The sequence below is a fragment of the Taeniopygia guttata genome, chromosome 6 (assembly GCF_048771995.1).
Source record: "Taeniopygia guttata chromosome 6, bTaeGut7.mat, whole genome shotgun sequence".
Taxonomy (NCBI): Eukaryota; Metazoa; Chordata; class Aves; order Passeriformes; family Estrildidae; genus Taeniopygia; species Taeniopygia guttata.
Genome location: NC_133031.1, coordinates 29,532,869 through 29,558,213, shown reverse-complemented (window position 1 = coordinate 29,558,213; position 25,345 = coordinate 29,532,869). Strand labels below are relative to the sequence as shown.

Sequence of the window (25,345 nt, the reverse complement as noted above, 5' to 3'; positions counted from 1 at the left end):
GTAATTGCATAAATATCTGAGATATTCAGGTAAACTCAACAGAAAAAAGTAATTAAACAAATGTAGAAGACTATAAATTTAATTAGTAGGCATATAAATACACCTAAGAATTTATCAGGTGTAAATTTTCAATATTATTCCATTGAAATGGTATCTTAACTGCACTCTGTGTAGGATAAAAGTCTGTGTTGAAAAACTACATTTCATCACAATTACAACGGTGAAGAATTCCTGGTTTCAATTTTTATCCTCTTTAGGGTACCACAACAACATTGAAAAATGGAAAATGTCACGGTGCTCCAAACACACATGAAACATTTGGCAAGAAATCCTATGTATATAACTTGAACAAAAAAAGGTAAGGCTTTATTTAAATTGGAAAAAAAAAAATTCTTTCTGAAAAGAAGAAAAATCACTTTTTTTCACTTAAAAAAACCACACTTTTTTATCAGCTTGTGACCAAAATAATTTGAAAGTGACTTACTGATGTAGTATTCTTGCACAATGCTTGTGTAACCATATATGGAAGAATATCCAAAAATTACAATCATAACCACATCTCTACTGTCCAGCTCTACTATGTGTGCTGAATGACCTTCCACAGCATATTGCTGTCCATGGACAAGGACTGCAGGAACTCTGGTACTCCACGTCTGACTGGGTATGTTGAAAACCCACAGTTCATCAGTGACATTGCCATAACTCGTTTCAATTTTGCCTCCATACATGTAAATGTCTTCCTGTAAAAATGGGGAGAGAGGAGAAAGCAAATAATGGATTACATAAAGATAACATCTGAACTGCACACGCCTCTGCTGAGCAGTATTTCATAACTGAGCAATCTGATTTAAATCTTCACATTTAATCTTACATTAACCAGCTCAATATCAGACTAATCCCAGACAATGATACTTAAACTAAACCAACAATGATAAGGAGTCAATTTCTCTTAAAAATAAACCTAGCCATGAAAATGACACCAAAATGAATCTCAAAGAGATTATTTCAACCAGAAAACCTTTAATTACATGGCACCTCTAATCCATACTGCAGTATTCTATTTTTAAAAAAGCTAAACAGAAAGGATATTATATTTTTTTCTTAAGGAACAGTTCACAGAATTAAAATGTGATTTTCCACACACTCAGTCTATGGGGATTTCATTCAGCACATGCACAAGAGAGCACATTCTTCCCTACCAGTAAAGTAACTTAAGTTCTGAGAAAATACAGTCACCAGAACCCAAAGAAAATGGAAAATGCATACATGGAATTACAGAATTACCTGGGTTGGAAGGTGCCTTAAAATCATCTTCTCCCACCCCCACTACTATGGCCAGAGGCACCTTTCATTACCCCAGTTTGTCCAAACTCACCTAGGACAATTCCAGGGATGGAGCAGCCAAAGCTTCTATGGACAACAGGGCCCCACCACCCTCACACTGAAGAACTTCTTACCAGTACCTAAACCAAACCAAAACCTAAACCAAACCTGCCCTCACACAGTTTGAAGCCATCTTCTCCCTTCTCTCCATGCCCTTGTAAAACTTCACCCTCCAGCTCTCTTGCAGTCCCTTTAAGGTGCTATAAGGTGTCACCAGAGCCTTCTCTTCTCCAGGCTGAACAACCCCAACTCCTCTAGCCTGTCTGATCACCTCGGTGGCCCCTCCTCAGGACTTGCTCCAACAGTGCTTCTCAGGCTGGGTGTCCCAGAGCTGGACACAAGGCTCCACAAGAGCAGAGCAGAGGGGCAGAATCAGCTCCCTCAACCTGCTGCTCGTGCTGCTTTTGATGCAGCCCAGGATGTGGCTGGCTCCTCCTGAGCACATTTACTAAAATCAAATCCCATAGGGGAGTACTTTGAGTTCTTTTTAAGGAATGCAAAGCAGAGATCCCAGCCATCATGAAAGACACACACCTTAAACAGCAGGGCCATCTGTTCTAGTAAGCAATGAGTGATTTACTTAAATATTGTCTGAAAGCAAATCCTACTGAATTTCACTTTGTCTGGATTCATAAGCCAAGGTATGCAAAGTCACAGAACAAATTCCAGATTGTTGGCTTCACAGACTTGCTCAAGGACAGTTTATACTGGGCAGAAAAAACTTCCTTTGGTTCTGAAATTGATACTCAGTCTTTGCTAGGACATAACCACCCCACACACTCTGTATCCCATTTGCTTGCTGCACAGTTGGCAGTTGTCTTCTGCATTCTGCAATGTAATATTTAGGGCTCACCCTAAACGCAGACTTGTCAGGTTTAAATCAGAAGGAAAAAAAAAAGAAGCTGCAGGTTTAGCATATTTCGCAAAGTTTGACTTGGCATGAAATACTCAGAAAAAGGCTGGAAGATAAGGAACCAAAGAAGTGTCTGCATCAATCATGCAGAAATTTCAGACATTGTAAAAGGAGTTGATGGATTTGTAAACATAGATACGTAAACTTTGGGTTATTATCATCATACATATCAAGAAAGATGAGCTCTTGCCCCTTTATGAATGGGCAGGCGTGGCAAATATACGTGATCAGTTAAATAAAAAGTCTTTTCAGTCCAGCAGAACAAGTGCTTTAGAGGGTTATAATGCTGCCCCATACACATGTAGTTGATGGTGAGGAATAGAGTCCAGAACAGTAAGACTCCTCAATACCCAGAGAGATTAGTCAGCAAATGCCTGACCAAACTGATGCACTTACACAGTACACTTGAAATTTCTGCAAAATTTTCAAGGTTTTTTTTTTTTTTTTTTCATTTGAGGGAGGGGAACATTTCTCGATTTCGAATTTAAATCTTTCCTGTGCAGGGCTACTCTGTGTTACTGGTGGTGTTTGAACAAAAGCTGTTCACAGAAGGAATTTGTAGTAGGATTAGAGAGATATGTATCTGAACCCATTCTTTTCCTAGGAAATAAAACATTTCAAAGAGCTTGGTAAAGACCCACAAAAACTGAAGAAGGATGTGCATTGACCCAAAGGAATGGTTTGAACAAACATTCTTCTTGAAACAATACCACATAGATCTCCAAAGTCAAATCAGCATCACTAAAATTGTCAACTACTTATTTTCAAATGCTGATAACTGATTATAGCATAAACAGAAAGCTAATTAGGGAGCTGCAGGGGCTGTACAACAGTATTTGAAAAAAAATATTTCTGACACTGAGGAAAGACACTTAAAAAAAAAAAAGGTGACCTGAAGAGCTGCATGAACTTTGAAATTATTTCTCAGACAGCTGACAATAGCAAAGTCCTCCTCACAGTTCTGCTTAAATGATTCAAAGTTCAGATAAAAGAACACTTCTGTGAGGAGCAATCTTTTAGGTGACACAGCAGATCCTGTATACAGGAATATTCACAGAGAAAAAGACAAGAAGGTCATGATAACTGCTTTATCAGCCCCAAAACCAGATTTAACTAAGCTTTGCTAAGGGCTATTTCTGAGATTAAGAATCTCCTAGCACTGGTGAAAAATGCTTTAAAAGTAAGTGATGATCAGCTGAACACAGTGAAAAACAAGCTGAGAGACCAAAATCAGTGGAAGAAATACAGAACTGAAATTAAAAAATCTTACATGCATACTTATACAGAGCAAAAACCAACCTCCTAAGCACATGAAGATAGACATTTCTTTGGAAAGCCTTAACAGGAATAGATTGTAGGAATTATACAAGTGCAAATGGTCCTATGCAGCATAAAAATGCGACAGAAAAGAAGGAACCCCTTTATAAATGTTATACTACCTTTATAAGCTATTTATATACTAAATATAAATCTCGGTATATGCTAAAGGTGAGGCTTTCTGAAAGACACAACACATAAGATACAGAGTTTTAAGTATGCTCACACAAACACTGCTGACCTTTACCCGAATTAAGCATAGTAGACATTTGTTTATAAGATAGCAAAGCAAGCAGGACTACAAAGTAAAATAATATATTTTTTTAAAAGGCAACAAAAATATAAAATTGAAAGTCTTTGTGAAATTAGTGCAAAAAAAGTGTGAAGAATCTGGCCCAAATTAAGGATCTTAAAAGATGTCCTCAGTCTCAAAGATCAAAAAAGACAAGAAGCAGATTTTTCCATTGAAGAGATAACAAAACAGGTAGATAAGCACCAAGATGATACAAGGTCTCCAACACATTCATATTTTAAAGTTCTGATACCAGGTATCAAAGCAAACACTTTCAATTACTGTATGAGATAGAAAAGTTGAGCATTTACTCAATAAACTAACCTTGGCCATATTAGGTATATTTTATCGTATGTGTAACATTCTCTAAGTTACGAGAACCTTGAAAGACCTTGTGGTTTTTAAACCAAAATTTCACATAACTATTACTTTATGCAAATTGAAGTACAGAAAAGTACATTGTTTATTGAACTTCAGAGCTCAATAGTGAATTACAGAAAAAAGAGAAATTTCTTCCTGCGAACAGAGCAGGTCGACAGCTCACTCAATCATGACATTCCACCTACAGATCCCATCAGATGGTTTCTTGGCAGGTGTTCAAGTCCAAGCCAACAAAACAACCAGTGCAGCTCCTGTTTGCTTCAATGGAACCAAAACTCCAATAAATGTTTCCATTTTCTCAAATCGCATTTTTTCCTGAAAAAAATACTTCAGTGGAAAATTTTGATGGACCATAATGATAAAAAAAGATTAAAGAAGGCATATTATCTGTAAATAGTTGAGTGTGCATGTTGGACAGAGAAGATGACAGCAGAAGGCAGTAATGATAAGAACAAACCAGGATTTGAAGAAAATAGTTAAATCACATTTCTCAAGAGAAGAAAACATTTATTTGATCTAGAATTGCTCTTACAAAGTAATGGATGACATGCACATTTTTGACTGGACCAAGAGAATAACTCAAATATAGGAGAAAAAGTAAACTGTCAGAATTTGAAGGCTGGAAGAATCAATCCAACTTACAGACATGAAATTCCTCTTGATTTCTTCATCTTATTGATACCATCATCATATTTGGAGACGATGCTTGTTAAATAACAAAGTAATTCAAAGAAAATCAAATGCCTGGTAGGAGAGGTTAAAAAAGAGGTAGCCAGATTCTTCCCAAGGTAATCCAGCAAATAAACCAGACACAATGTGCACAATTTGGATTACAAGAAATTCAATTTTGGTATAAGAATAAATATTTCTCATTGAGAATGGTCAAGACTGGAAGAGGTTGCTCACAGATCCTTGACAGAGGAGCATTCTAGAGTGAGGTAAAATTAAACTGATAAAGGAGGATATTTTAAAAGATCACCAGAAGACCAGGAGCACTCACTTGTCCCTTAAGTCCCAATGAATAAACTCTACACCACAGTAGAGTAACACATGCACACACTTCACATTGAATCCTGAACAAACAGCCAAAAATCATTTGTTTGATTGACCTTGGACGTGTTCTCTTCCCTATACCTTTTCTCAGTGTTAATATTGATTTTATATTTCATATAAATGCAGTAATTCAAGACTTCTAAAACTTATCATTTTTTTATTCCTTAGACTTCATAATTTTTCTTTTTCCCAAAGGAACAATGCTTAACTGCTCAGGCTGTACCTTGGAATGACACACTCTATGCAAATCCTGCCTGCATTCCAAAAGAAGCTTATCTGGTAGATACCACTAAAAAAGGTGGGGAAAAAAAAACCCACATGCAACAAAGGGGTAATTTATAATCCATTTCTAATGAATTGGAAGAAAGTTAATCACATTAAAATAACCACATAATTTAAATTTTGCATTTCTGAACTATATCATGGCTACATAGAAAAGTTTCTCTCTCAGAAATGAGTTTTCTGCCTTAATTCTTATATAAATCTAAACTGTTCCTGAAGAATTGGCCAAAGAAATGCTACTCACAAACTACATGAACAGGCATCTGCTATTTTCTAGAAACCAGATCAATCTTTTCTCCCCTAGACTGTATCTATACCTTGATATTGAAATTAACTTTATGTAAACTAACAGAACTCTAACATTTATTAGGATTTTTGTTCTCTGCACTTCTATCTGAAATTTCTAAAAGTTTAGTCAAATTGGTACATCATTAAAGAAATTCTCCTTTTTTTTTTCCCCAAGCGAAATACAAGTCTCACAAAATGTTATCTGGCAATAACTCATCCTCCACAAGCCTCTTCTTTGCATTCAAGATGCACCACCTGGCTTAGGACTGTCTAATACTTCCTCTTCCTTTCCACAGACTGTTATCTCCTTTAATACAGTTAACAGTACCAAAAATATTTTATATGTTATATCAAAATTAAAATTAGTTACACTTCTATTTGATCCAGTAATCCTCTCATTAGACCATTTCTGACAGACTTCACTTAACTCCTCTTCCTGAAGCCTGATTTAGTAATTCTTAGTTTGTTGTGGGACTATATCCTCTCTGAATAAGAACCTGAATAAAATACTGGAGAGGAACATTTTAACTTATTTTACTAACAGGACAAATTCAAGGTCAAGACAATACTCCACCACATTGTATGTCAGGAGATCAAGAGTGCTGTCAATTTATTTCTTCATTATTTGAAGTTTTCCACTGGTTGTTTGGTTTAGTAAATGGTATTAATTAAGGTGACCTTACTTGGACTTCACTTTCAAACCAACTGGAATATAACATTGAAACGAGGAATGAAAAATATGACACTTCTACATAAAGAGCCATTCTCTTGATGAATTAGAGCCACTTCATAGAAGGGAACCCTGAAGAGGCTTTTCTCAAGACTACATGCAAAAAGTGTAGGGCAGCTCATCTCACCTACTTCTCACACTTCCAAGATCTGCAAATCAGAATAAGAGAGCAAGTTGTGCATAAGATGTAATTCAAAGTCACAGAACAATAAAACTACAGAAATTGCTAGTACAACCTACCTATAGCTATTTTATAGACTAGTTAGAAAATACTTCTTTATGCCCAGTGCTATTCAAATTATATTACAATAGCCAGCAAAAATAGGCATTAGAAGAATAACAATAAACCAACTGGTGAAAGATTTTATCTAGTTCATAATAAAGTAGGAAAAATTTTTACTCTTTTTTGCTCTGTTAACACTAGCTTTTGATAAGACTAATAAAAAGCCAGAGGATATATACAGACTCCATATCAACACCAAATAATTTGTAAAAATAATCAAAACAATTACCCTTTCTTAATAAAGTTTTTAAAGTGGAAGTTACATTCATAAAACTCAAATGAGCTAAATTAAATTTGACTACATATAAAATGGTCTGTGTACTTTATGGTTACTACTACATCAGCTTGCCTAGCTCATCTCTACTGCCAGTCTCAAAGAAAACAAGCCTCCGAGCCCAGCCATCCTCCCACTGTCCTGGGACCAGCACCAAGAGCTCAATTACAAGGCAAAAGGCAGCCAATTTTGGTGATACTATCAAAAACTGAGTAAAGTCCCAGAGGTGATCACATATACACCTTGCAGGCAGCTCCCTTTTGCCTTAATTCCAGGGATCTAGTGTTTTGGAATTTACTCTAACTCCCTATCTAGTCATGTTTATCAAAGCTATATGTAGCTACTCTAAAAACCTCACAAGTCATTTCCTCCAGTCTCTTTATAAGCCTATTTCTTATATAAATTATTTCAAAGTACATTGATATTTTCAGTATCAAGATGCCAGAAACTACATACAATTTATGAGATGCAGCAGAACCGTTTGCTAACAGCACCTTTCCAGTAATCAGCTTGAAAACTATTTAACAGTTTAGTTGGTCTAAAAGCAAGAGCTCTTTTATGTTCTCTCCTCTGTAAATGCATAAAAAGTTTTGAGGATTTTTTTATCACCGTATATCAATAGGAATCCTCAGATCTTTTTTCTTCAGAATAAAGAAGAACAGTACTTCATATTTTACCAAAGAAGCTTTCTGAGGGAAATGGGCACAGTAAGTTACTTCATTCTCCACAAAGTCAATCACACAGCTGCAATTTATCTTGCACCACAATCAGGCAATGCTGGCTTGGCGTGCTCACTCCAGCCTGGCACTAGGCTTTGAAATCTCAGAAGCTCAAGTCAAAAAACTTAATGTAATTTCTGCTCTGTGGATATTTTTTTCCTATCAACCATAAAGGAAACATTACACAATTACTGGTACAGAGCTGAAAACACAGCTCAAAGCTGCCATCTCTAGGTATTATGTTCTACTGCTCTTCACTCTAAATTACTTTTTCTGTCTTCTTCAAGAGACTGAAGATCTAAAAGGAAAAATATAAGAACTTTATCTTTACAAGTTAATTTAAGAAGTTACTCCAGAAGGGAGTACGTTTTCCCCTCGAAATTTCTTTGACTTGCATGATCAGTTTCTTCCGGCCCATGTAACGTCTGACATTTGACAATTACTAGCACAAGCAGCATAGTAGTTAATATTTCACACAGGTTCATTATTAGTGAATCCTAATTACTAAGTAACATGTCTTCAACAACAACCACAGCTTCTACATTATACCTTTGCTTGCAGCTTTCATTATTGTTAACATGAGTTGCACTCCTTCACTGAGATCCAAAGAGATGTCTGAATTAACACAAATCACATATAATATTTGCTGGTGAAAGGGCTTCTAAAACAGTTACCCTTTAGTTTGGAATGTCTCAAGAAAATATTAGCACTGTCAAATAAAAAGGTTAAATTATATTTTAAGTCTTTATTCTGAACAGCTAAATGATACATTACGCAAATGTTTCTTGACTAAAAAGTCCACATTCTACAGGAACTGTAATAATCAAAGTCACTGGTCAAAAAGATCTGACCTTTCAAAGAACAGATAATACATTAGTAATGAATCAGGGAAGCGACAGGAAGAAAAGCAAGCTTGGAGTCAATGTTAGGGCATGCACAAAATCTAGTTTATATTACTACTGAAAACACCTCTACAATATTCACCATGCCACACACAGATTCAACATTCTGTAAGAACAGACCTCTGTAAAAACAATACAAAACAAAACATCAGCCCATGCCCTGAATTCCTCTTAACTTGGAGGAAGTACTCACTATATAAAAGGAGGCCAAACATAAAAAGAAACTAAAATGTACAACTAAAAGGGTAAAAGCTTTAAAAGAAAAATATTAAAAATGTGATAAAATTAATTCTAAGACATTGTAAGAATTTTTTTGCTCAGATTACAAGAACACATCCTATTTGACAAGAAAGGAAAACTTTCTATTACAAATAACAAATAAATAAAGTTTTACTTAATAGAAGGATAATGGAAACATAAAAGAAAAAGTAGAGTTCAAAACAAAGTTCAGAAACTTCATCATTAAAACAGAGACTCACCAAGGCAAGTATGAAACACCTTAATGAGATGCCTGCAGAATTTATATATGAAATATTAAGATATCACTTTTCAAATGCATTAGCAACACACCTAACTAGATATTTTGTGTTGCAAACAGACTGTCTGAAGGCGTATTCTGAGAAGTGAAAGCCATAGCAATAAAATGAGGTTAAGTGTCCCAAATGAGTTCTTCATGGTAGACTTTACAGCTATTTCCATAGCAAAAACTATGGAGAAAACAGAAAAGTTAATGTAGAGAAAAAAATTTTAAAAGAAACTGGCAGAGAAAGTCCCTGGAATCAGTTCTGAAGAAATTAAAGAGCTAACCCCTGTCTGTAGTATGTAAATTCCTGCTTAAAAATGGGTCTATACCAAAAGAACTGGTAAGGGAGAGGCAGAAAGGACACAATTCAGCGTGCGAAACAGAAAAACAGATTAAGAAAAAGTCTATGAATTTTTGAAAAAGGAAGTTTATATCTCGCAAATAAAGCATTAGCTTTTTCTGAAGAAATCAAAGGTTCAGATTATACATGTACCTGAAATTTCAAAAAGATGCTTGATAATATTCCTTATGCCCTATAGGAACTATCATGTTCTGGAACAAAGAAAGCAAACACAAGGCTAATTAAGTCTATAAAGTAAAGTTTGGGGGGGAAAATAGTCACTTCTTAAACAAATAAAGATCATTAATGGTGTTCCACAGACCTTTACAGCTGGGATTTGCTTAGTCAATATGTTAAAAAAATAAGCTGGCATGGGGATGAGTGGAAAAACAGCAATACTTTTTGACTCTACTATGTTATTTAAAATAGCTGAGACAATGGTCAAAGGCAAATAATTGCAGAAGAATCTCCTAATACTGCATCTGGAATACAAGAAAAAATTAAAGAGTAAATAAATCTTCACATGCATAAGGATGAAAAGATGCCTATGTGAAAAAACAATTTCAAGTCTAAACACATGGGAATGGGTTTTGAATTGCCTAGAATGAGATCCTGAGGATGTAACTGACAGTTCTATAAAAATCCAGTTAAAAGCCAACAGCAGATTTTCAAAAAGCTAAAGTATTCTAAAGAATTAATAGGAAAAAAATTAGACCCTGAATTCCCTATGACATCAATCTCTGAGGCAAGAACACACTAAACACGGAGTCCTCCTTTTTCAAAGGGGATAGAACAGAATTAGAAGAGGAAAAGGCAATGGTACAATATTACCCAAGGTATGAAATATCTTCCTTATAGAGGATTATTAAAAACACAAGGAATTTTCAGTATGAAAAAGAAATGGTGGAGGGTATGACGGTCTTACAGAAAATTGTGAGTAGTATGAGGAAATAAATGGAGAATAAGAAGTAGGGATTATCAAAATTAAACCAGCTAGTACCACTTTCTGAGAAGGTTTTATTTCTTAAAAAAAATATTCTGGAATTCTTAGGCACAGGATGATGTAAATTTTAAAATAAATACATGGTCCAAAAATTGAAAAAAAAAAAAAACAACAGGGATTCATAATTTTTCCACAAAAATACTATCTATTTTAGGAAACCCCAGCTGCAAAGTAGGACAGCAGTCTGAGGAAGCTTTTGTAAGTTCCTGTCATTTTGTCTTATATTCTTCCCTAGGCATTCATTGTTACCCATTATTCAAGAGGTGTTACCAGGCGAGATGAACACTCTGGTCTGACTTGTTACCATCCTGTTTGTCCTGCCCTGCTGACAGTGCCTTATGCAAACAAAGGAAAATTTGTGACAGCAATTCTGTATTTCTCTGTCACAGTTAACAATTCTGTATTTCTCTGTCACCCCCTGCAGACTGTCCCCCTGGTAGCCCCCTCAGGCATAAGTTGGAGCCTTCTCTCCAGTCCTGTCTCCTTGTGCTCCTGGATTCCCTGGGCAGTCCCCACACCTGGGCCATCACTTGCCCAGGTGTGGCAGTGCCAAAGGACCCTGCCACCAGCAATTGGCTCTGCCTGCGGGGTTCAGCCCCTGGGGTGGTGCCTGCTGAGCAGGAGAACTGCCCACAACCCCAATTATATCTCACACACACCTCTGCCTTTTATTGGCAGGTTTAGCCCAGAAGGTTTATGGTCAGCAAAGTTGATTGACAACTATTGCACAATCTCTGTTCCAAAACCTGTGCAATATACCTAAGTACTGAAGAAGAAAACAGTAATACAAAATACTTAGAAATTAAATTATCCTCAAAAGTTTCCATTCATGGTGACTCATTTTAAGATCACTAACAGCACACACATATAAATTTATTATACTGAACAACGAAGAGTCCAAACCTGATACAAAGCAAGAGTGTGTCCATATCTCTGAAGTGGCCCTTTGGACACAGGCACTACATTCCATATACTGCTTTCCAAATTGTAGCTAAAAGAGAAATAGAAAAAGAAACATTTTCAACCTGTAGAGGAAATAGAAGGGCTTGTATGCTCAAACTAATTGTAACTCTGGCATGGTAATTTGTTAGTGGGGCAACACAATCATTTGAACTATTACAACTTGTGACAGTGCACTAAATATTCCTCAAGCAGAACAGGAGCAGATCTTTAAGGGACTCATCAACAGTCTCAGAAAATAGGAGTAACTAACAAAAATCACAAGACTTGTTCTGCTATCAGACATGTGAAAATTCCCAGCCCACCAAACTGCTCATGCCCCATGCTTTTGCACTACTCTGAAGATTTACTGTTGGACACCCTCTTAAGTATATGGTTGATTTTAATTTCCATTACAGTTTTATTAATTAATCAATGCATAACATTAGATAAGAGGTAAAAAAAAATAATAAAGGTAGAAAAGAAAAATTTAAAAAATGATGGGATTTGTTTTGGATGATTGCAAATGTGTGGAAGAAAGCAACAGATAGACAACAACAGGAGAAGTAAACATGCTAATAATGTGCTAAAAAATAGAACCTAACACTTGCATTTGCTACATTTAGACCTTTACATACGAAGTTATCATCCAAATCACCTGGGTCCTATTTACAGCTGCTTCAACTTTGTTTTCAGTAGGTGGTCAAATACACACACAAACTGCCGTAAGTATAAAAAAGTGGAATACACGTGACCTGCCTGACCCTACTGGGACGGCACCAGCAAAGTGCAAGCACTAAATACAAGTGTTCTGTAACCATAATAATGCACATGGCTTTCAAAATGTACCATGTGAAAGTATCAGCAGTGAATTTCTTTCACTATTTTATCACCACAAAGCTCCTTATGCTTTGCAGTTTTTCAAACTGAAGTACATATAAATATCACCTCCAGTTTGATGTTGCCCATATTTTCACTTTCTATAATCGTAAGAAAATTACAAGCATAAAATAACACCATTAATAAAGAATCTAAAAGAGATATAAACCTTTCAGCTAAATTAGAAGATAGAAGCTCCCTCCCTGGTAGGATCTGTTTTCCCTAAGCCCCATCAGAAAGGAGAAACCACTCACTTCAACACCATCTGGAATGAGCTGTAGTTGAAGGTGTATCCACCAATCACCCACATGAACTTCCCGTGCAGGACGGCCTTGTGGGAAGCGCGGCCCACGGAGGGGCTGAAGGGCTTCACGTTGGGCAGGATCCAGTAGGACTCCGTGGAGGGGACGTTCAAAGAACAATCTGGGCCTGTTTTGTAAACAAATGTGCAATTTGTACAATCTGTTAGATGGGGATGTTAAAGCCAATAAAGCAGAAACAGGGGAGGCTTAATTACAGATGTCAGGATTGCTCATTCTGATAAAATATGGCGTACACTTTTATGTTTAACAGATGCTCAGTGAAAAAATTGACAACATGGGATGTCAATCTAATTGAAAGCATTAGATTAGCTCAAATAATAACAATTCATTTCCACATTCTTCCCAGAAAAGAGACTGTGAGTCACAAATTGAAAGAAAGGCACAAAGCATCACATTTTTAAATGACCTATCACTTAGGCCTAAAATTTTTTGCACTGTATGTTACCTTTGGAGAAAAACTATACTGTATTTGAACCAGAATAAGTGTTTATCAAAGCAAATAATATTACAGTAAATTAAGTTACGATATGCATTATACTATATTAAATCTTAAAAGTAAAATTTTACTTTTGCAAATGCTGTTCTGCATCATTTTTCAAGAAGAATATACACTATCAAGTGCTTTATCAAAATAATGACTTGAATATTTAAATTTTATAACATTTTATAGATCATTATACAAAGCCACCAAACCCACATCTACTACATATACTTTTCAAATGTATTTCAGCCAACTATTTTTGTCAACGTAAGAAAAGTCAGCAAAATGCGTAATTTTTTTAGCTATAAGACTATTAAAATCATGAACAGCAAAATCAAATTTAAGTAAGGTACATTTTAGGATCATCTCAGGATAGCTCATGAAAATATTACATCACCACTCAGCAATGGTCAAAACAAAGAATCGTGTCAGAATCTGCATACCTCACTGCATAAATCTGTGGCTTGTGTAACCTTAGAAAACTGTGTCCTACTAAAAAAAAAGAGATTAGTGCTGGAGACTGTTTGCAGAAGAGTAATAAGGATGTTCCAATTACAGAAACCACTGAATTCCTTTGAACTACTGAGTTTTTCACTTGGAAAAAAACAAAATTTGGAAGTGAGTTATAAATTTCTATAAAGTAAGTGACAGAGAGGGTGAATGAAGAGCCCACAGTCTCTCTGAATATAAAGAGCTGAGTTTTATGAAATGCAACTTGAAGAAGCCATGTTCAAAGCAAACAAGAGGAGACAGTTCTTCACGTAAGAAATATCAGATCTCTTTGGCAAGGATACTCCCCTTGCCAAGGGTGCTCCAGATGCAAAGACTCAAGGAGAGACCACACAACATTTTAGAAGAGAGAGCTGCTGAAGTTTACTAAGTAAGCTAAAAAAGTAATGTACATCAAGTTTACAATGATTTTAAAACATTATCATGGGAGAATGGAAGCACGGGAAGATTATGGTTTTTCCAATGTTTATTGTAATTTTGAGGTCAATTTGTTGCTTTTTTTTTCCCTGTACACACCAACCAGGCATCCAAAGTGTACATAACCAGCTGTCAACTTTTCCTAGTATACTATAGAAGAATGATATCCAATTGTATCCAAATTACCTTCCATTCACTGAATGATGGAGACACTCAATTTCCATAGTTCATTGTAACTTCTCCTCAGAAAAGATTAATGGTATCTGAATGAGGTCTAATAAGAGCATGAACAATTCAGTATATTATTTCCTAACCATCAATAATTTATACTATAATAGAGTTGTAACCTCAGCAAAATCGTGATTGTTGGAGGAAACACTTAATTTGAATGTAAAAGGGCTTTAAAATAAACAATTGATTAAGTATTATTTGATCAGGGAAGAGCTTAAAATGATGGAGAGGGTGCCTGCAGGTCAGAAGGAGAGGCAGCATCACCACGAGCCCCGGGATGTCGCGGCCAGCAGGGACCCCTGGTGGCGAGCGGAGCAGAATTCCTGCGGCACATCCAGCCAGGGACACCCGACACCGAGCGCAGCAACACCAGCGCAAGAACAGCGCCTCATGCTCGGGTAAGAATGTAAAAATCTCAGCCACATCAGTGATGGAGAGAATGTCCCAGCCAGCCTTTTCCAGCCTCAGTGCTCCGTCACACCTGAACGACAGGAAAGGTGAGGGAAAGCACAAACACCACTGCGCACAGAGAAGCCTTAAAGGAAGGAAGGAGCCTTAAAGATCATCTAGCTCCAACCCCTGCCATGAGCAAGGGCTGACCACATTATGTATAAATCGGGACAAAAATGAAATATATAGCAAAAATGCAGAACAATAGAATAGTACTGGCCTCTATCAAAATATTGGTTAAAAAGCAAATTCTTTTACATGGCTATTGCTTTATAAAAACAAGGTAAATGTAGGACTTATGAATATCATTTATAGATTTTCCTACTTGAATACATACAAACCATTATTTCAGAAAAAATACATATTCTCTTCAGAAACATTACATTCACTAAATATGTGCCTTCTGTGCAACAAAGAGCATTCCAGCTGCAGAACAAAGATAATGAAAAAAATGTTTTGTTATGTTTTATGCAAATACTATTTTTCTCCATTCATTTAAAACTGAGTATCTTTCTTATCTTCCTAATGTGTCAGTCAATCCACAGGGGATGGGGAGGAGTGGTTTAAAAACAGCAAACAACTTTATAAACCTGAACTGGAAGTCAATTACGTTATCCTCCAAGATAGGAAAAAACTCTATAGGTTTAAAAAGGCGATTTTATCCCCACCACACAAAAGAAATAATCTAATTTCTATTTATTGAGGAGTTTCATGAAAAGACACAGTAACAATCTGTTCCAGTAGTTTGAGTCATAAGATCAATTTCCACCTAAATGACTAAACATCATCTACTGTCTTCAAACCAAATCTTTTCCTTTGGGAGCACAGGAGAAAAAATACAGAAGTATTGATATGTTGAATATAAATTTTACAATGCCCTTCATGCAATCTAATCAAAGAAATTTTTAAATTATTTGTTTATTCTGGTTTTATTTATGTGATCATTTGAGTTAAGAATAATTCCTTTAATATAATTTTTCAACCACCACAACTCAGTGGTTGAAACCAGTCCTACAGTCAGACCAGCTGTGCTGGAATGGCTCAGTAATTCCTTCTAGGCACTTTAACAGTAGATGTACACATGTATCCCTACACTGCCCCAGCACAGCTCTGCCATATCCAGATTGGATTTAAGTATTTCTCCTATCCTGCAAATAGCCTTGCTGAAAATGGCAGACAGAGAGATCCAGGTGAGTTGTCCAGCTAAAGCAGCAGGGCAGCAAGCTGTGCCAGGACTCAGGCTCCTCCAGGAATGACACAGAAATCCTAATGCACATCAGCTGAGGCACCTCCTGCAATGGCCCCTGGGTGCTGTTACTCAGCCCTGCTTATCTCCTCACCCAGGAGGAGTGGACCACCCAAAGGCGACCTGGTCGTGAGGGATGCACAGGCTCAGTCTGAGCAGGGCAGCCAGAAGGGCTGCAGGACCTGCCATGGGTGGGTACAGCTCCAGCTTTAACTGCTCAGTTCCAGATCCCACACTCAAGATCAACAAGGCTGGCACAGAAGATAAGGCCAGATGTCATAGCATTGTCTACTAGAAGCAGGGAAACTCTCCTAATCTTCCATGACTGAGAACAAGTATAGTCTCTGGTAAACATCACACAAGATTTCTCATCTTAAACAAAACCAGGTTTTGCTGCTCAGGCTCTAAAAGAAGCAGGGACTTTCAGATCAGCTGTAGCTGACAATACCCACTAGACTAGAGATTCTGAGACTCCATCCTAATGGCAGCAAGGTACCAAGGCCCACTATTTCTGCTAAATTCTAGAAAACTTCAGAGCTCTAACACAAAAGCCTCCTCCCAATTCCCAAATGATGTACTGATGACCAGTTTATCCTAATTTTTCTTCTACCAGTGCTGCTATCACTGTACTTAAAGATCTGGTCGGTCTATACACCCCACAAAGGTTTATAAACAGCAACACTCTTCCCTCCCAGCCTGGATTTTACTTGTTTAAACAAACCATGCTCTGTTAGTGACTTCCATAGTCCTGTCCACCCTAATGGTTCTCCCTCTGAGTCTGTTTCTATTTGTATTCACTAAACTGTAGTAACAAAACATGAAGCATTCTACTAATGCTTTCATATATTTAACTGGAACGTCTATGAGTGATCATCCTACCAGTGCACTTGGCACTTTGGAGTTTGCAGAGTATATAAAATTAATTATGTTAATTAGTTCATGTTCTAATTGAGATAGACAAGCAAGTTTTCTCCCATGTCACTTTCTACATTTCAATCCAAGACTATAAAATAAATTCTTAATTCTCTTAGTCTCTAAATGTATTAATTTACAATTTATACTGAAGTAATTAAATCCTACACATTACTTGCAGACTTTTTTTGCAGGATATTCTGGTTATCCTTCATATTTAAAGTACCTTCCACCTCTGACTTACCAGATTTCAATAACAGCCTTATAAGAGATTACAAAAATTATGTAACAATATCAGTCCTAAGATTAGCCTTCAAGGAGCCCTGATAGCTTTCCACACTCAGCACACCCACCCACATTTCATTGTGAAGCAGCTGAGTTCCCCTTACTGTTTCCTTATGTATGCACTTCACTCTTCAGTTTCAATGATTTCCTGTCATCAGCTGCTGAGGTTCAGATAAAATATACTGCACTTTCATGTCAAATTTCTTACAAACTATCTTCATATGAACTACATTGATAAATAAAGATTTCAGCTGTTTTGTTATTAATCACAATATATGTTTCATTATTTCTTTCCTCGAGTTTGGTCTAGAACTCTACACAGTACTGAAATGAAGCTAACAGGTTTTGAGCTGCATTAATCACTTTCTTCCTAATCTTAAATGAAGGAGCTACAGATAATAAAGTAAATTTTGTATCTTACCTTATCAGGGAGATCAGCACTATCTACTTTTTTCTATTCAGGACAAGGTATTGTTGGGATCCTTTTTTTCAATCAAGTTCTATTTTAATACATCTAAGTGCATGCCTTTAAAATAAATATTTAGGTCACAGATTTATTTGAAATAGATTACATTTTTCATTAAGTCACAAATAGCAGGGGACTCCCTTCCTAAATCTCATCCTAATTAGACATAGAGAGCATTATCAACCCCATTCATGCAGCCATTTAGTGAAACAAATCAAATACATTCTGCTAAACTTGCTTTCACTAATTGTCAAATGACACCATAAAGGTATTTAAAACTGGAGCTGGCTCTTAATTTACCTGTGATGTTCTTTCTCTTGCATTAAGGACACTTGATTTTTCTCACACAATTTTCAGGCACTAAATTTCTAATTATTATAGCTATATTTTGCTTGCAAATTGCGCAGTGCTCCAAGGATGCTTGTCAAATTCCAGTTGAAGATAAATCTGAAGAACATTTCCAGTATATATGAAATAACTATTCATTACAAGACAATTCTTTCCTACCAATTCTATAGATCTAAACCTTTCTTAGACAACTCTCATTTCTATGATCAACATTGAAATATTTATAAATATGGACCACAGAAATAGGATTTTAACTTAAAATTGGGGGACAAAAAGTTTCCTTGGATATGTGTCTTTATATGCTTATACAGTATAAATGCACATATATTTAAAAGGACATTTCCCAGCCTGTAAAACTGCAGTTTCTCCTTTCTGAATTGATACTTGGCCAGGAGACGACCTGTAAAGTAAAATTGAGACAAAGAGGGCATTATCACAGGGCAGAACAGTTTTAAGAAACCTGCTTCTTTTCTTTTTCCTTCCAAGAATAGATCCGGTCAAAGTAAATGTTACATCACAGGTCCTCATCTCTGAAGACACAGACTTGTGTGCTTTCTGTTCAAGAACATCCAGGCACAATGGGCCAAAATGTCAGATTTCAGATCTCCAGGCATTTGGCACAAGCTCTTCCCAGTGCCGCATTTCACCTGCTGCTGCCTGAGCCCCCATCTCGAGCCTTCCCCAATAACCCAGCACCACAGAAGCACAGCTTTGCTCAGTCTCAACGTTGGGGAGTAAGGCAGGCCAAACAAGAGAGTTTGACATCAAAGCCTTCCACTAAAAGTGGGAACAAACCCAAATCCAGCAAGTCTTTTCAGGATAACCCAAGTTAGACAGCCATTGACAGAGTTGTTCTGGCCACACTCAAGGTGCTGTGTACCATAGTACCAAGCAAGGAAAGCACTGATTTTACACTGCAGTAGTCATAGCTCCTTTTATACTCCCATTGTTTACTCTTCTCCTTACAGAAAGACTCATTTTTCTCTAGGGAGATGTTATAAAATTCAAGCTGCCTGAATTGCTAATGGACTTATTTCAAAGTTAATTAGTTTAATTTCAGAATCTGGTCTTCTGCTACATCTCTATCTGCTAGGAGCAGCTCTGTAGAGAGAACTAACTATATATGTTCCAAAAATTCCATTGGTGTTTTAACTTTGGCTTAGGGCTGAATGCCTGTTTGGGGCTGGTGTGCAACCCTAAAGCCCATTTTTGGTGTAGCTCCTTATAAAAGGAATGCACTTCCTCTGTTTCCAAACCATCTCATAACGTAATCCAGAACACAATAAATGTGAAGGATCAGATGTACTTTGAAGGTACCCTACTTATCCTCTTAAAGACTAATTTAAAGACTCCCTGTAATTCCTCTCTAATAGATTCCCCTTTTGCTTGCAGTGCTGATGTTCAATGATCAAAATATCAGTAAAGTTTCTCTTAACTTCAAGAGCCTTCAACTCTTTTTTTTTTCCCCTTATCTACACCCAGGAGTCAGCAATACTTTCCGCAATTTCAAAGATAGTCCACTTAATCCTCTTTAAAATGTGGAACTGTTTGCTATCCTTCAGACATCCTGATTTTTTTCACCTGTCACAGAAGTTTTTAACTGTTTGGAAATCTCTCTGCTCCTTTATATCTTGAAACAATCCAAGACATGGTGTTCCTGGTATCAAAGAGAATTTTCTGGCTGTGAAAACATATTAAGCAAAAGCATTTTTCTATAAAATTCTTAAATAGGCCAAATGGTGCAAGAGCCACCACTTTAGTCTCAGTCAAAGAGAGATTTCTCTTTTACATGTGCCTAGCAAAGAAAGAGAGAACAAGTCAGTAGTTTTGAGGCATATTGTTTTCCTCCCTGAATTGCATCTGCAGCCTTGTGTTAGATAATATCAAGACAGATTAGCCAGGAATGGGACAGTATGAAATGGTACAGAACTCCAAGAAAATGTTCCTTAGGGAAAAGTTCACCCTCCCTTATGGTGGATGAAAATTTTAAATTAACCAGATTTTCTGTAAATACTATATTTTGTTCTTAGACCAACCACCTCAGGGATGTTTAAGATTACTAGTATTATTTAAAATACTTTGATTTTAAAAGAAAAAATACATTAACAAGTGCATTTTTTAAATGAAACTTGTCTTAAAAATAAAAATTACGTCAATTATTTGTCTTCAAGGTCTAAAAGTTTTTATGGAAGCTTTATTCTATGTTTGTACAATCAGCAGCCAGCTGCAAGTATCTACAAGATCCTTGTTTTAAATTCCACGATACATATCTAATAATCAGAGGATCCTATCTTTTACTCAAAAAAGTTATTCCATCTCAAAGAACACACTACAGCATTCTCTTTTCTCAGAAGACCTGTTTTAAATGTTATGTTCTTCAGAGCTGCTCCTTCAACAACAACCACAAGATGTCCCCATTGTAAAAGAAAATATGCAGTGAACTAGGAAATTCTTGGGATTTATATTCTGAATCTGGGGTTCTAATTATTATACTTCCAAATCAATGCACTTCAATGATTTTTTTAATAGAGGCACTAAAGCTAATCAACAGAAGATAAAAAGACTATAGTAATAAAAAAACAAAACCTGGAATTCTCTCCTAAAGCATACAAATCAAGACCCTTCAGTCACTCAGTTTGAATTACCAAACCCAAGAAAAGCTTGTCAGATAGTAAAATAAAAATTTATTATTCCATAATTGCAAATAATATGCACAGAAGATAGTATCATTATAGAAAGTACAGAATATACAGGTATAAATAAATCAAGAAATAAAACAGAGAAGGAAGTCGTCTCCCAGAACTTAAGGAAAGTTTGGTATTTAGTAAGGGAAAACAATTATATATCTAAGCCAGCTCATCTGTGACAAGATTTTTTTAAAATTATTTGAAATCTATGTATATTCAGTGAAAATCCAAGGAATGATGAAGCAAATTATCTTTATATGAACTGTAGGAAAGTGCAAGAAGCTAGTATGTACAGAAATGCCAGGTGAAAGGATGGTACTAGCAGCAATAGTCAGATTTCTAATTTTATTTTGTGCTTTAAACTTCTAATTAAGTTCATAGCACTGTATCTGAAGGCATAGGTTAAACAGCATTTCCAAAGATTTGTGACATTTCCCCATTTTGCACTCAGCAATTTGACGTTGCAAGGAATCCATGCACAACTAGAAGGATGATAGTTGTGCTGCAAATTCTATTCACAACTTCTGGATAGACATTAAGCCCTCAGAATCTTTTTGTGCACTACAGTTCTGGAAGGTTTCAAAGGACCCAGTAATAAGTCTACACTATTTCCATTCAATGATCATATTGCTAAACCACTTCCCTTCTGTGGGTGCACTGTCTGCCTTTGAATGAACAACTCATTAATTATTAAGAAGTGAAATGTATTGGATCTCATCATGACTGTGGAGTAATAGGTCTGACAGCTTACAGGAGTTAAAAAGCCATTTCCTTTGACATGCCAAAAGAAACAGCAATAAAACAGAACTGAGGCAGGAAGTCATGGGAAGAGGGCATATCAGCTAAGTAATCTGGAGGGATTTTAATATTTCTGTTAAGAGAATGGCAATTTCTAAGCATTGCAAGCTAAGCCAATTGAGACTTGTAACAGAAGTGGTAAACAATAAAAACAAAAATCCACAAGCATCTAGCATAATTCTAGTAAGTGAATTAAACATTTAGGATCTTAAATAATTTATCTGTAATGAGAAACAATGATTTATGGTACTAGAAATAAAACTGCACCACATGCTTACAGTACATCCATTAGTCCACACAGACATTCTTGCACCATTATAACAAAGCAGTTCACCTTCCTTTTTCATTGAGAGGCTGCTACAAATTATACCCAACAAAAAGCAGACAGTGGCTACTTAACTTCAGGAAACACTAAAAATATGATGCAATGATGTGACATTACAAGGAGGGCAGGGAGAAAATCAAATTACCTAGACACTGAACTAAGCAAAGCTTACCTTGCCAGCTGTCATTGCAGACACAGAGCTTCTCTCCTGTCAGGTCACAGTAGCCATGATCTGGACTCCCACAGTTGGCTTTGCAATAGGGAATGTCACAGGCCTCTCCTTTCCAGTACTTGTCACACTCACAGTACACCCGGCTCGGTACAGACACACTGGTTGTGCACTTGCCATGTTCTGAGCAGTTATTAGGGCAAGAGTTAATTCTGGAAAAAAAAAAAATGTAAGCTATCTAACAGTACTCCAGCAGTACTTGTCAGATAAAGTATGTTTTACCTGAAAAATTTCTATGTACTGATAAAACACAAGTTTAATAATGATTTTACAGGCAGATGAGTTCAAAAGATGTTAATCCAATCTTACATACGAAGTCTTAGATGCACTCAGGATCACAAATACCTTGCACCGCAACAAATACTGACAATGAGCAGAAGGACAGGCCCTGCTTGGACAACAGGGTCCAATTTTTGTCCTATATTCCAGTATAAGCACTCAGTCCTTTCAAATGCTTGTTATCTCTAGAAACAACCACACTGGAAGTAACTGAGTTTAAACTCTCCACACAGGCATACAGTTAAAGGGTTTTCCTGAGTAGCTTTGGTCCATGCTATAAACAGGGTGCCTAACATCCGGAGGGAATAAAAGAGGGAAGAATAAGTAAGGAAAAATACAAGATAGCTAATATCCTGAAACTACTTACAGGCAGCATTTCATTCTTTGAATCCTTAATACAAAAGCCACCTTAACTCTGCAGTCCAAAACACAAAAAAAAGGAGAGCCTAGGCTGAAAGAAGTTCTGCATCTGTGATGCACCCTACCAAACACTGAGATCACAGGCAACTGAAGTGCAAAATTAAGCAAAGTGGTTCCAGAAATGGAGACAACTCCTTGAAATGAGGGAGGGTGGAGGACATGGAATATGTGGGTCCAAGAGTTTCCATGAACTCAGGCAGTTACGTGCCTGATGAAGTCCAAACAGGATTTGAAACTCTTTTCAGTGACTCACAGCAAACTCAGAATAAAGTGTTACTACAATCCTCTGATGATAATGCAGACCACTCCCTGCAGATGTGAGATGGATACTGTTCACAGCCTTCCTTACCGAATGAAGCTCTAAATGAATGAAGAAAGAGCTGTTAAAAGTTAGCAAAGAATTGTTCAAGGCTGGCCTTTGACAAGATATAGGTGTGGTAGGACAGAGAGGAGACACATTTTTGTCTTCTAGAGACTTGCTTCTCAAAGGACTGATTCTATTGCACTGCTAAAATAGAAAATTCCACATCTGACAATCATTCCAAATCTCTTGGGGGTTTTAGCTGGTAACACACATGGCATTAAAACCATTGATGGCATTAACAGCTGTATGCTACAGCTGTGAGGAACCTCTCCCCCAGACTCATAGGGAGTGTTCTGCAGGAAGGTGAACAGTTAAGTTTTTCCACTAGGAAATATTGTTGGAAAACAGACCATTTCCCACTCCAACTGGTTCATTAAGGATTCAAACAAAATGAGAAAAACTGGAATGGAAGAAGGTTGCCTGACTCCAAGGAACAGAAAATTTACTCAGACTGTTCTGAAGTAATTGAAGTTGTTTGCTACTGAAATGGCACTTTGGTCACAGATTTTATGTTTCTGTCTTCGCCAAAATAAAGGAATACAAGTTGTCCATCAAGATGAAATCAAACAGTATGGAAGATGGTAACAGAAGCAGCGTGTTACCAGTGACAGAAGAAAAGTTAATGCAGCCATAAAAAGTAATTGTAGGTACTTCTTTATCATAAAAAGTTACTGTTGGTTTATTAAAAAATGTTTTAAAAGTATCCATTGCAATAAAAGACACAGAAGAACAGAGTACATAGAATTTCATGAGTTATATATGCATCAGAATTTAAAACTGGCAAGTTTTTCACTTATTTTAAAGCTACAAAAGTAAAAAATATTAGGTAATGATATGCAGCATGCACCACATTACCAAGTAATGCAAGAATACACATACACTCATTTCTTAAGAATGCCAAGTCTAATTGCCATTTGCTCCCAAGACAAATAAAAGAGTGTAATAAAAGCTTCAGGGATAACTGAAAAATATAACTAATTACAATAGAACTTCTGCCAGGTGACTGCATTTTACTGATGTCAACTGACAAAAATTAAAAATACCCAGTGTTCTAGACTGCTATTTCCAATGCAATATATATATAATGAGGTTTCCCAAACTTTGACTTTGAATAGCTATTTATTATGTGGCCAAAGGTGGGCAATCTGCTGCAAATTGCAGCAATAATCTTCCCACAGACAATGTGCCAAGTATTGTGCAAGAGTAAAGCTATGGTCAGAAACACAAATAGGAATTTTAAACTAATAAAGGATATGACAAAAATATTACATGTACTTCAACGTAAGAAATGCAGTGCTGGCCACCACATCCCAATAACTGCTATTTCAGAATCTGAAGGGATCGACAGAAAGGAACAGACACATCTTCAATCATAGAAAAATTAGCACATGAATAAACAGGTCCAACAGGACTAAGCAATTCTCTCTTGAACCAAGGCATGAAATATAGAGAGATGTTGCATTCCGTCACATGAACATCCCAAATGAGTCAGAAGTTGCAAACAATGGGTGCACATAAAAAGGAAAAGGCTCAGGTCTGCCAGCTGTATCTTTGGAACTGCTGACACAAAAAAGGAGGCTGGACAAAAGCAATCATGCTCATATCGGATTCAACTCTGCCATCACAGAAACTAAAAGTGCAGATAAGATCTATGAAGGCAGAGTGTAGACTGAAATGGAAAATAGGAGGGGAAATACCCAAGAAAAGGAAAAGAAATAGAATAAAATCTTTGTGGCTGGCACAAAAATCCAAGTGGAACTGTTTGGAAGGTTTCAAAAGCCATAGTATGTTCAGCAAGAAAAATCAAGCAACAGATGATCCCAGTTCAAGAGAAGGGAATTTATATGACAGCAGATATAATCTCCCTTCTAGTCCATATGACAACTATATGTGTTGGATAAACACTAGAGAGGATACATTCTAGTTCCATATGGCACAGGAAAAACATACCCTGGGAATGGCCATGTGACTTCACTCAAAAAAACCATACTCTGTCTCTGGGAGTTTTTTTTTTCCCCTAACTCATACCTTTATAATTTTTTACAAGCCCAGACCCCTGGTTTTAGACACTTA

The 25,345-nt window shown here is 36.6% G+C and overlaps 1 protein-coding gene across 5 annotated transcripts in view; it reads right to left on the bottom strand.

Annotated features, from left to right (window-relative positions):
• ATRNL1 (attractin like 1) overlaps positions 1 to 25,345 on the bottom strand; it is a 427,695-nt gene that overhangs the window by 361,770 nt on the left and 40,580 nt on the right. For all 5 annotated transcript variants that reach the window (XM_030276507.4, XM_002186719.7, XM_030276506.4 and 2 more), the window contains exons 5-8: positions 22,153 to 22,361; positions 12,756 to 12,930; positions 11,587 to 11,674; positions 485 to 740 (exon numbers count right to left, since the gene is read on the bottom strand). In XM_030276507.4, the coding sequence (XP_030132367.4) occupies positions 485 to 740; positions 11,587 to 11,674; positions 12,756 to 12,930; positions 22,153 to 22,361 (728 nt within the window). The remainder of the gene's footprint in view (positions 1 to 484; positions 741 to 11,586; positions 11,675 to 12,755; positions 12,931 to 22,152; positions 22,362 to 25,345) is intronic.